The sequence below is a fragment of the Mobula birostris genome, chromosome 9 (genome assembly GCF_030028105.1).
Source record: "Mobula birostris isolate sMobBir1 chromosome 9, sMobBir1.hap1, whole genome shotgun sequence".
Lineage (NCBI taxonomy): Eukaryota > Metazoa > Chordata > Chondrichthyes > Myliobatiformes > Myliobatidae > Mobula > Mobula birostris.
The window spans coordinates 127,369,632-127,383,010 of NC_092378.1; the positions used below are offsets into that span (position 1 = coordinate 127,369,632).

At 46.0% G+C, this 13,379-nt stretch overlaps 1 protein-coding gene across 11 annotated transcripts in view; it reads right to left on the reverse strand.

The window, feature by feature from the left end:
• The window catches only part of LOC140203056 (uncharacterized), a 159,304-nt gene that overhangs the window by 84,497 nt on the left and 61,428 nt on the right, over positions 1–13,379 (reverse strand). For 8 of the 11 annotated variants that reach the window (XR_011887277.1, XR_011887276.1, XR_011887275.1 and 5 more), the window contains 2 exons: positions 12,662–12,740; positions 11,579–11,776 (listed from right to left, as the gene is read on the reverse strand). Coding sequence is in view for 7 of the 11 variants with exons in the window: in XM_072268796.1 (XP_072124897.1) it covers positions 11,579–11,776; positions 12,662–12,740 (277 nt within the window). In the remaining 4 variants the exon portion in view is untranslated. The remainder of the gene's footprint in view (positions 1–11,578; positions 11,777–12,661; positions 12,741–13,379) is intronic. The other 3 variants (XM_072268794.1, XM_072268793.1, XM_072268795.1) reach the window with 3 other exon arrangements.

A 13,379-nucleotide genomic window follows, 5' to 3' on the forward strand; every position in this document is an offset into this window, starting at 1 on the left:
AGTAAGGGTCAAAGCAACACTCACAACATGGTGGAGGAACTCAGCAGGTTGGGCAACATCCGTGGAACGATCAGTCAATGTTTTGGGCCAGAACCCTTCGTCAGGACTGAAGAGGGAAGGGGTAGAGGCCCTATCAAGGGTCAACTGTTTTGAGACCACTTGTTAACATAACACTCTGTGTGAAGATTTTCATCTTAATAGGTTCATTTAATTCAACTTACAAGTACCTCCTAAACCAAGAAATTTGATCTTCTTTTTAGCAATGCATGTTTTGATGATAAATACAGTAGTCAGAAGTTGTCATATCAAACCCAAAATAACTCGGTAGGATATCAACATTACCAACATATTTTTATAGTAATATTTTACTGCTTTCAAGGTTTTCCAAAAAAGACCTAGTTAGCTCTAATTTGGAACATTGCAAACTGTTAAAATAAGATTTTGCTTGGGGCTTTAATTATAAATTTCTCCCAGAAGCTGATTTGAACTGTAACATCTCTTCATGTAGCTCACTATCACTTAACAGGACACAGATCTCATTTTACTATGTATTGAGAATGACTCATCACTGGAAGAATTTGCAGTAACAAATACTGTGGAGATCGCCTTTGAAATGCAGCATTGTACTGAGCCTCTGCACACTTATATGACATGGTGGTGGCATCCATTAGTCTCGCGAGACCATGGATCTGCGCCTGGAAAGTCTTGCTTCAGTCTGTGTTAGAGCAGCGTCTGTTGTGGCTGTAGAGGCCCACACAGAGGTGACAGTCTCGGCTGCATCGACTGCACTTGAAGGCGCTGTCCTCCGGTGTTATCTTGGTGCTGATTTTCTGACGATTGCGCTTTTCTTCAGCAGCAAGCCTCAGCTTCTCTTCTCCTCTTTTTAGACCTCTGCGTAGTCCAGCCTCCAGTGAGAGTGATCGCTTGCGATGTCCTCCCACCTCTTGACGTTCATTTTCAGTGACTTCATGTCTCTCTTGCAAACGTCTTTGAAACGAAGATGGGGCCACCCTTGTGCTCTCTTGCCAGAGGCCAGTTCCCCGTACAGCAGGTCTTTCGGGATCCTCCCGTCTGACATGTGGTGTACGTGACCCAGCCAGCGGAGATGGCGTTGTTGGAGCAGGGTGAAGAGGCTGAGTATCTGGGTGCGGGCCAGGACCTCATTGTTGGTGACTTGGTCAGTCCACATGATGTCCAGGATGCGTCTCAGGCTGCGAAGGTGGAAGGCATTAAGACGCTGCTCCTGTCTGTAGTAGAGGCTCCAGGTCTCGCTGCCGTGAAGCAATGTGCTGAGGACGCAGGCCCAGTAGACAGCAACTTTGGTGTGTGTCATCAGCTTTCTGTTCTCCCAGACTCTCCTTGTCAGCCTGGCAAATGTTGAGGCTGCTCGTCCGATCCGTCTGTTGATCTCGGGGTCTAGGGAGAGGCTGTCCGTGATGGTGGAGCCAAGGTATGTAAACTCGTGACCTATCTCCAGCTCATAGTTGTTGATGGTAATGGCAGGGGGGCACTCAACGCCTTGGCCCAACATATTGGTTTTCTTTAGGCTGATGGTCAAGCTGAAGTTCTGGCAGGCTCTTGAGAAGCTGTCCATAAGGTGTTGCAGTTGCTCTTCAGAGAAACGGGGCAAGACACAGGACTGGTTTGAAGTGAGCTGAAGTAAGCTCACTGCTGTCATCGAGGTGAAGCGTGTTGCAATACTAGAGCACAAACGCCACCCCACCCAGGCAACAAGCGCTAAGGACAGCAAGAAGCAAGGCCCAGGAAACAGCCAGACGCTGTGCAAATGACTACTGGCTACAACTATGCGAATGCATTCAGTCATCATTTGACACAGGCAACATCCGTGGAGTGTACGAGGGGATCAAGAAAGCCATCGAGCCAACCCAGAGCAAGACAGCGCCATTGAAATCCATAACAGGGGAGACCATCAATGACAAAGGCAAGCAGATGGAGAGATGGGTGGAGCATTATTCTGAACTCTTCTCCAGAGAAAACAGCATCTCGGACAGCGCGCTGGACGCCGTGGAGTGCCTGTCTGTCATGGAGGAACTTGATGCATTGCCGACTGCCGAAGAGCTGAGTAAAGCCATCAACAGCCTGCCCACTGGGAAGGCACCAGGATTGGATGGCATTCCACCAGAGGCCATCAAATGCACAAAGGGCATCCTGCTAAACCACCTGCACGAACTACTGTGCCAGTGCTGGATAGAGGAAGCAGTGCCGCAAGACATGAGAGACTGCAACATTGTCACCATATATAAGAACAAAGGGGACAGAAGCGACTGTAACAGCCACAGGGGAATCTCCTTGCTGAGCATCGTTGGGAAGGTCTTCGCCCGCGTGGTCCTGAACAGACTGCAGAAAATAGCCGAAAGGGTATATCCCGAGTCTCAGTGCAGTTTCAGGTCAGAACGCTCCACAATCGACATGATCTTCTCCCTTCGACAGCTACAAGAGAAATGCAGAGAGAAAAGACAACCACTCTACATCACTTTCATTGACCTTACGAAGACTTTCGACCTTGTGAGCAGAGACAGCCTATTCAAAATCCTCGCCGGGATTGGTCGTCCCCCGAGGCTCCTCAGGATAGTTCAGTCATTCCACACAGACATGAAGGGTGTCGTTCAGTTCAATGGCTCTTCTTCGGAGGCCTTCAACATCCGCAGCGGTGTGAAGCAGGGCTGTGTTCTGGCCCCCACCCTGTTTGGCATCTTCTTTGCAGTCATGCTGAAGCACGCCTTTGGAACATCAACTGATGGTGTCTACCTCCACACCAGATCAGACAGGAGGCTGTTCAATCTGTCCCGGCTGAGGGCGAAAACCAAGGTTCGTGAAGTACTCATCAGGGACATGTTGTTTGCAGACGATGTGGCACTGGCAACGCACACTTATATACACTATCAAATATCAGCATTGTTGAGTAATGCAACCCATCAAAAAGCATTTGAGAATCAGTTGTATGAATAATTGTTACTTGAAGTGAACACCCATTCTCCACTCGGCTAATTTAAGCTAACAGCGACCATGCAAACAACATTTTAAAAGAATATTTAATCCAGAAATTTACTGTATTTACAAGAGGCTTTTAATAAATTAATGCTAATTTAATGTTATTTGTTTCTTTAAAACATAATAAATTTAAATTGCTAACTGTAGAAGGGTACTGTTTATTTAACATTCAAATACAGGCGAAGGGAAATAATAATGAAATTTGAGATTATTGCTTAGAAAATCAAACCTTTTTGTCATTGGTCCTCTGCTAAAATTTTGATTGGGATGGAAATCCGGACTGGTGGATTGTTGTGAAAGATCCACGAGTTGAGGATCTGGGGTACAATGGTAGTGTGGGAAGCCCAAGGAGACCAGGAGGATAACTGAAGCGCACCTTCAATACAGGCTGAGTACAGGGCTACGGTAGGAAACTTTGTCACATGATGTGAGCAGAATTATCTGCAGCTTAATGTGAAAAAGACTAAGGAGCTGGTGTTAGACCTGAGGAAAACTAAGGTACCGGTGACCCCTGTTTTCATCCAGGGGGTCAGTGTGGACATGGTGGAGGACTACAAATACCTGGGAATACAAATTGACAATAAACTGGACTGGTCAAAGAATACTGAGGCTGTCTACAAGAAGGGTCAGAGCTGTCTCTATTTCCTGAGGAGACTGAGGTCCTTTAACATCCGCCGGACGATGCTGAGGATGTTCTATGAGTCTGTGGTGGCCAGTGCTATCATGTTTGCTGTTTTGTGCTGGGGCAGCAGGCTGAGGGTAGCAGACACCAACAGAATCAACAAACTCATCTGTAAGGCCAGTGATGTTGTGGGGGTGGAACTGGACTCTCTGACGGTAGTGTCTGAAAAGAGGATGCTGTCTAAGTTGCATGCCATCTTGGTCAATGTCTCCCATCCACTACATAATGTACTGGGTGGGCATAGGAGCACATCCAGCCAGAGACTCATTCCACCGAGATGCAGCACAGAGTGTCATAGGAAGTCATTCCTGCCTGTGGCCATCAAACTTTACAACTCCTCCCTTGGAGGGTCAGACATCCTGAGCCAATAGGCTGGTCCTGGACTTATTTCATAATTTACTGGCATAAATTACGTACTACTATTTAACTATTTATGGTTCTATTACTATTCATTATTTATGGTGCAACTGTAACGAAAACCAATTTCCCCCGGGATCAATAAAGTATGACTATGACTAATGAATCCAAAAGACTGAGGTTGGGTAAAATACTGAAGGGCTTTTATTGGCTGTACAATACGACCTCCAGAGTGAGTGTCTGCCCCCGGACTGAGGGGGAGGGGCAAGGTGAACACCTTTATACAGGAACCTGTGGGAGGAGCCACAGGGGCAGTCAGCAGAGGGGTGTGTCCAGACAGGTAACCCAGTTACAACATATATATGGTTTACCACATTTATCCCTCCTTTTTTAAAAAAAGAGTCCCGCAGGGTGAAGTGACTGACAATATTTAAAACAAGTATATTTACAGGTCAAGTCTATCAGGCGGTCGAGTCCGTCGCTGTGATCTGCGTAGCACCAGTGGTGATTGCATTGGCGACAGCGGTTGTGCTGGCTCCGGCCTGACTCGTGTATGTGCATTGCGCCCGGTATGTGAGTGTCGTGTGGTGTCTGTGTAGGGTTTGGGGTGCACGGTGTCTCGTGGGTACATACATCGGTGGGTATGGGGTCAATAGTCACCATGGAGTGTTCAGGGTAGGGGCCTGGTGCTCCTGCGGGCGCCAGGTGGCGGATGGAGACCATGTCCTCTCGCCCATCAGGTAAAACCACATAGGCATACTGAGGGTTCGCATGAAGTAAGTGAACCCTCCTGACCACCGGGGAGCATTTATTGCTCCTCACATGTTTCCGGAGCAGCACTGGCCCCAGGGACGTCAGCCAAGTTGGTAGGGTGGTCCCAGTGGTCGACTTTCTGGGAAATGAAAAGAGCCGCTCATGAGGGGTGGCATTGATGGCCGTGCATAACTGGGAGCGGATGGAGTGGAGTGCCTCGGGAAGGACATCCTGCCAGCGGGAGACCAGCAGTCCCTTTGACCTGAGGGCTAAGAGTGTGGCTTTCCACACCGTGCCATTCTCCTTCACCACCTGTCCATTCCCCCCAGGATTATAGCTCGTGGTCCTACTAGTTGCAATTCCCCTAGCCAGCAGGTATTGGCGCAGCTCGTCACTCATAAACGAGGACCCTCTGCCACTGTGGATATAGCATGGGTATCCGAACAGAGTGAAGAGCTTGCACAGGGCTTTTATAACTGACGTGGTAGTGGTGTCGGAGCAAGGGATGGCAAAGGGGAACCGCGAGTACTCGTCGATAACGTTAAGAAAGTACACATTGCGGTCGGTGGAGGGAAGGGGGCCCTTAAAAGTCAACACTCAGTCGCTCAAAGGGGCGGGTGGCCTTGATGAGTTGTGCCTTTTCGGGTCGGTAGAAGTGCGGTTTGCACTCTGCGCAGACTTGGCAGTTCCTGGTCATCATCCTGATCTCAAGGGGGTAAGGCAGGTTCCAGGCTTTCACGAAGTGGAAAAGCCGGGTGACCCCCCCGGTGGCAAAGATCTACATGTAGGGCGTATAGCTGGTCGATCTGCGCACTGGCGCATGTTCCCCGGGATAGGGCATCGGAGGACTCTTTGAGCTTCCCAGGCCTGTACATGATGTCATAGTTGTAGGTGGAGAGTTCCATTCTCCACCTCAGAATTTCATCATTTTTGATTTTGCCCCGCTGTTGGTTACTAAACATAAATGCAACTGAGCACTGGTCAGTTAGCAGGGTGAACCTTTTGCCGGCGAAATAGTGCCTCCAGTGTCTAATAGCTTCCACTATGGCCTGGGACTCTTTTCTCCACTGCTGAGTGCCGAAGTTCAGGGCCTTGAAGAGTACGGGAGAAGAACGCCACTGGTTTTCCCACCTGGTTGAGGGTAGCAGCCAGTGCAAAGTCGGAGGCGTCACTCTCTACTTGGAAGGGAATGGACTCATTCACCACATGCATTGCTGCTTTGGCAATGTCCCCTTTTATGCGGCTGAAGGCCATGCGGGCTTCGGCTGAGAGGGGGAATGTGGTGGACTTGACCAGGGGGTGGGCCTTGTCTGCGTAGTTAGAGAGCCACTGGGCGTAATATGAAAAGAAGCCCAGGCACCTTTTGAGGACTCTGAGGGTGTTGGGAAGAGGGAGTTCCAACAGGGGGCGCATACAGTCAGGGTCAGGGCCAATGACTCTGTTCTCCACGACACACCCAAGGATAGCAAGTCAGGTGGTCCCGAATACACACTTGTCCTTGTTATAGGTGAGGCTGAAGGCTTTGGCCGCTTGGAGAAATTTTTGGAGGTTGTTGTCGTGATCCTGCCGGTCATGACTGCAGATGGTGATGTTATCCAGATATGGGAACGTGGCCTTCAGTTGGCACTGGTCCACCATCCGGTCCATTGCCCTCTGGAAGACAGATACACCATTCATAACACCGAAGGGGACGCGCAGAAATTGATGAAGTCTGCCATCCGCCTTGAAGGCGGTGTAAGGGCGGTCCTCCCGGCGGATGGGGAGCTGATGGTAAGCAGATTTTAGGTCTACGGTGGAGTACACCTTGTACTGTGCTATTTGATTGACCATATCCGCGATGCGGGGTAGAGGGTACGCGTTGAGCTGCGTGAACCTATTGATGGTCTGGCTATAGTCCACGACCATCCTATTCTTCTCCCCGTTCTGAACAACGACCACTGCGACCTCCAAGGACTTGTGCTTGTCTCAATGACCCCTTCCCTGAGCAGCCGCTGCACCTCCGACTTAATGAAAGCTCTGTCCCCCGCGCTGTACCTCCTGCTTTTAGTTGCCACAGGTTTACAGTCGGGGGTCAGGTTGGCGAACAGCGGTGTGGGGGGGGATCTTGAAGGTGGAGAGGCCGCAAGTGGCGTCGGTGGTGCGGCAGTTGGTATGGTGTCGGGTGGGATGTGCGGGTCAGTGTGTGAGTGTGTGTGTGTGTGTGTGTGTGTGTGTGGTCAGTAGTGGGGTATGTGACATATCCCTACAAAACTGGGGATTTACGACAGTAATTGGTGGGAGGGGCCCATCATACTTCATTGTCATGCTTTACAGGTGGCTCTGGAAGTCGAACCCCAACAGCACAGGGGCACACAGTTGAGGCAAGACCAGTAACGTAAAGTCCTGATATTCTGTGCCCTGCACCACTAGTGTCGCTACACAACCCCCCTGGATGTCTGTTGTATGTGACCCGGAAGCCATGGTGACCCTCTGACTTACCCGCCATATCACCAGTCCGCAATGCTGCACCATGTCCGGGTGGATAAAACTCTCTGTGCTGCCTGTGTCAAACAGGCAGCTTGTCCTGCGCCCCTCCACCAGGATGTCCATCATTGACCTTGCGAGCTCGTGGGGAGCGCTTTGGTCGAGGGTCACGGAGGCCAGGGTTGAGTCGCTGTCTTGGTCCAGCGCGGGGGGGTGCCCTGTGAGCACTCATTGGTCATAGGTGGTGGGAGGGGGCGCCAAGGTGGCCACCCCCATGTTTCGCACGTGGTGGCGGCGTGCAGGGAAGATGGCTGCAGGCAAAATGGCGGCCCCCACATCTCGCACACGGCGCTGCTCAATCCCGCTCGTGGTTTTGACTTACAGACCTTGGCGAAGTGGCCCTTCTTTCCGCAGCTGGAGCAGGTAGCTTGCCGGGCCAGGCAGTGTTTCCGGGGCTGCTTCTCCAGTCCGCAGAAGTAGCACTTCGCGGACTCACGACTGGCGGCAGCCGAGGTCGATTCACTGGCGGGTTGTGGGGTCTGCGGCGCCCACGAGGCCGTCGGGAGATCGTGTGCCTGGAGAGCCTCAGAGTTGTGCAGAGCGGCCTCCAGTGTATCGGCCAGCTCGATCGCCGAACTTAAGGTAAGATCGGCTTTTTCCAACAGCCGCTGGCGCATATACACTGACCTGGTCCCCGTGACGAAGGCGTATCTCACTAGGAATTCTGCATGCTGCGCTGCCGTCAGCTCCTGGCAATTGCAGGCTCGCACGAGCGTCTGTAGGGCCTAGACGAACTCAGCACTTGATTCCCTGGGCCGTTGTTGCCGTGTCGCTAAGCGGTGCCGAGCACAGATGCTGTTTATCGGCCGTAGGTATTGGCCTTTGAGGGCGCTCATCGCGCCGTTGTAGCTCAGCTGGTCTCTGATCAGCGAATAGACCTGTGGACTGACCCTGGAGAGTAGAACTCTGCGCTTCGCTACGGGGTCGGTCGCTTTAATCTCCTGCAGGTACGTTTCAAAGCAGGCCAGCCAGAGTTCGAAAGCACGTCCAGCTTCAGGCGTTTGCGGATTGAGGTCTAATTTGTCAGGTCTCAGTGCATATTCCATGCTTTAAAATTACAGCGAATAAAATTGAAGCGCACCTTCAATAACTCCAAAAGCCTGAGGTTAGGTAAAATACTGAAAGGCTTTTATTCGCTGTACAATACGACCTCCATGGTGAGTGTCTGCCCCCGGACTGAGGGGGGAGGGGCAAGGCGAAACATCTTTATATAGGTATCTGTGGGAGGAGCCACAGGGGCAGGCAGCAGAGGGGCGTGTCCAGACAGTTAACCCAGTTACAGCATGTATATGGTTTACCACAGTAACTAAACTAATCAGCTTCCATTACAATACGTATAAACAGAAGGCTGGAGTTCTGGCAGTGCCTTCAGTGCACCCTGACTGCTGCTTATGCCACAAGGGAAGATGATGAACCAAACTATCCTGTAGCAATGTGTCTCAGTGACATTGTGAAATATTTTGACATCCATTACCCTGTATGTATTTACAGTGTGGAATGAACCTAAGACAAGGAAAGTCAAGTTCACCTTGATGTTGCCTGCTCCTCACAAGGATGTTTTGATTCCACTCTGGGGCCACAGTTCACAAAATCATAGCATCGTGCAGTATGAAAAAAAAAGACATTTGGCCCAACTTGTCCACACCAACCAGTGGGCACGTGTATATTTAGAAACGGGTGGCATTTTTCTGTGGCCACTTGCTTCATGAAACAGATTTTCAAAGGAAAGTGCTCTTTATAATTGCATAGAGAATAATAGCTTCTTAAACAACCTTTTAGATAGGGCCTCCTGCTGAGAACCCCTGTCCTCTTCCATCTCCTCCATTTTCCAGTAGGTTGGTGTGCTCCATCAGCCCCAATTTTAAATCTTCCCAACGTGGTAAAGAATGAGGACCCCCAAAGAGTGTGACATCAGTGAATTGAAGTAAATTTACTGACTTCTCTCAAAAATTGGGTGGGTGAGGATAGTGCTGAAGGTTACTTTTTGGATTGGAAGTCAGTGACTGCTGACTGATTTCAGCGACTGACGCTGGGACCTTTGTTGCTTGTGATAGATATGTGAAAGAAGGAGATCTGATTAAGATTGCAGCAGATGACGTGAAAACCGATGGTGTTTAAGACAGCGAGGAAGGTTGCCTATGGCTATAGCAGGATACAGATCAGAATGAAAGTTGGATAGGGTATTGGCAGATGAAACTTAATCCTGATAAGTGCAAGGTGATGTAATTTGAAGATCAAATAGGATGAGACATTTGCTGTATATGGAAGGGCACTAAGGAATGTTGACAAACAGGGAGACCAAGTGCATAGTTCCATTAAAGTCCAGGTAGATTGGATGGTGACGGCATATGGTAAAGCTTGCCTTTATAGAGGGCATAGAATAAACGAGTTCTAGAACATTTATATTCATGCTTTTAGACTACACTTTATATAGTTTTAAAACTACCCTTGTGTGTAGCTTTGGTCACCTCTCTATAGGATGGGTGTAATTATGCTGGAGAGAGCAGAGAGGAGATTCAGCGAAGTGTTGCCTGGATTGGAGAACATTAGGACTGGATGCCCTGGGCTTGTTTTCCCTGGCTCGAAGGAGTCTAAGGGATGATCTAATAAAGGTATACAAGATCACGAGTAGCACAGAGAGGATGGACAATCAGATTCTTTTTCCCATGGTAGGGGTATCGAATACAAGATAACAAAAGACTCAGGTGAGAGGAAGGAATTTTAGAGGAGAGTAAAATAAAGTATTTCTTAAAATAGAAAATGGTTAGTAATCTGAACTACATAGCCAGTGGGTATAGTGAAATGAGATACACTAGATTTAAAAAGAATTTAGACTACACAAATAGACAAACCATAGAATACAGACATAATATAGGCAAAGGGGTTAATGCAAATAGGCAATAAGGTCAACATGGATGGATGAAGCTAAAAGGCCTGTATCTGTGCTGTACAACTCTGACTCTATGATTCATTTGTAGCAAAGAGAAAAAAACTTACATTATACTGTTCAGTTTTATGCCCTAAACAGACAGCTTGAACATAAGATTATGCTCTGAAATCACAGATGTTTTGCGATCAGCAGGCATTGAGGTCTGAGTCCACACATTCCCTTGTGCTGCAACGGAGAGCAGTTATTTCTCTCCCTTTAGTGGAAGATTGTCATAGGCCTTTTCTGTCATTCAAAGGTCCTTCCTGTCACCAATCCTCAATCATACACTGTGTGCTACTCTTTATGTCTATCTTCCTTTTTGAGTTGATGATTCTATCATGGTGTTTTCATAAGTAATTCTCAGGACAGATTAGTGGAGATGTAGCAAAAACTGAAGATCTGAAAGTATTAAAATACTCATTGGAATGTGTTATCTCTTTTTATATAAAGCAATCCGTCTTATATAAAAGAAAGGAACAATTTGTTTACCTATAAACACAATAATGTTCAATATCAAAAAGAAACAACAGTAATGTGGAATGAAACATAAAGCCAAAAACACAAATGTCAAACCATGCATTGCTATCTCCTCTTCAACTACAACCTTAATATGTCCTTCAAACTATCTGTTAAATAGTTCTAATAATTCCTCTTCATGTTCATTGTAACAGTAGTGGTACACCTTTTATTAATTTTATGAAAGGCAGTACACTATATATCCCTTTGTTTTTTCCGTTCATGGAAAAAAATAAGACTATGCTCTGTAGAGTGGTGGAGCAGTGAATGGAACCACCCAAGTACAGATAATATATGGTACCTTAAGCCTTTACACCTTTACATCTACAGTGAACCTTTGTTAGCACCAGATGCTCCATTTTGGCAGAGTGGAAGTTATACTCACCATCTTTCCCATCTCCCTTCAGCACAACCTACGCAGCCCCTCATGAAATTTCAGCACTCGTAAGTGTAATAGTAGTTTCATCAACAAATTGAAAGAGCCGATTATTCTTCCATTTGCTGAGACCACTGAGATTTCTGTTCCTTGTATCTTTTCAGTGAAAATCAATGCTAGCATGTATCTGTCTCTGAATTGTAATTATATGCCCCTCTTTCCCAGCAGTGATGAGATAATAAAGGATGGTGTTCTGGCCTCTGAATCATCCTGCTCAACTAATGACATTGTGGAAGATTGCTAACAAATAACCCATCCTCTATGAATAAGTGCTAAGTACAGCCTACCGCAAAGGATTAAAATGAGGTGAATTGTATCTAAAACAACTTGATGCTTATAATATCAGAAATTACAGTTTATAACACTTTACCTGTCTCTGTTAATGACTCACAGTCTATTTGAATATTTTTGCCATCTTTTTTATCTGTTGCGAAATAAGGCACGAACTTCTGGAAAGAATGTTTGCCAGAGGCTTGCGATGAAAACCACATGTTACAGTGAAATACATATGCTGAAACTGCATTTGAACAGTTCCTTATAACAATATCTTTTAAGTACCATCCATTACCTGCAAAACAAAATAATTTTGAAAAAATCTAATGGAAAATATACCTGTGCTACACCATAACCAATGCACAATCAAATGAATGAAACATGTCTCGTTTATGGATAGCATCCAGGAATGTACTCCTTTGGGCTAGATACTACCTATCAGTCTACCTGTTCCCATACAGTACATCTCAAAACATTACACAGACATATTTTCTTCAAGCACTCAGACTTTACCTGCTTTTCAAATTTTATGTAATGCTTTTGTGTAATCCAACTTCTGTAAGTCATAATGGAAATTTCACTGTCCACTCAAACTACATTTTGGGCTAGAAACACAAGCTTCTAGCCTGCTCTTCTATTTAATCTTTTCTTATTGAAATCCAGAAATACCTGATAAGGGTTCAAAAATAATACCAGCAATCTATCAGTCAGGAGAGAAGAGTGTGTCTGATATTCACGAGGAGCTACCAGACTATTCCCCATTGAGAAGATTAAACCTGTCACTGATAGTTTAAAACCTAGTGTGAAAAAGGCAGCACCAAGGCTAGTGACTGCCCTCCTAGCAAATTGCGAACAAATTTTTCAAAACAATCCATTCTTCATGTTCAATTAAAGCTTATCCTCCAGCTACTTCCATCCTCTAAGACAATCCTTAAAATAAAACCAAACTTTTGGACACTGTCCTATTACATCCTCTTGTTTGAGGCTTGTGCTTGTCTGATTATACTCCCGTGAAGTGACTTCGACCATTATGCACATTATTGCAAATTGTTATTTGCAACCAAATCTCACAGGTTACATTTATCAGAAACAAATCAAATCCATTTATTAGCCAACCTATAAAAGAAATTAAGGATTTATCAGGAATGTTCCAGTTTTGTGGGTAATTTTGATTACTTACCAGGTTCATTTCTGTCATATCCAACTTTGATGTATTTAAGTTTTCCAACATCCTGAATTTCCACCAAGAAAACATCAGTCTATTAAAATATTCAAATACAAATAATGTGAAAGCAAACTAAATATTGGAATATTATAATATATTCTAGTAGATGTGTGCAATGAATTTCATTCAGACAAACCTGTGCAATCATTATGAACTGACTGGTGGCACATCTTCATATTGTAGAAATAAAATAAAAAAGTGAAGATCTTTAGGCGAAAACTATTTTAAGACTTTAGCAGAGAAAAAAATATATAGAATATATATATAAGATATATAAAGGTATCCCTTTGATGAAACTTTATTTGGAATATCTCTTACTAAATTTGTAAGCATTCTGCACTTAATGAAAAATACTTGAGGATAAAGTTACCAAGGTAGAAAATAATGCAGAAACTTACACAGTGTACAATGCAAAAGCTTACAAATGTCACAGTGTACATATTGTTTGCTTTTAAAAAAGGTCACTGAGATGATAAGCAGCAAGAACACAGTTTGAAAAGAACACAATGTCTAGTTAATAGAAGAGTTCTATAAAAGGAGTTGTGGGGGAGTTTTTGGATCATGCAAATTACTGGTAGTGCACACAGAGTGCTGTTCCCATTCATTTTGCTGAGCAGCTGTAGGAGATCCCATCCATTTAGTCAGAAAATTATAGCTAAATACAGCACAGAAA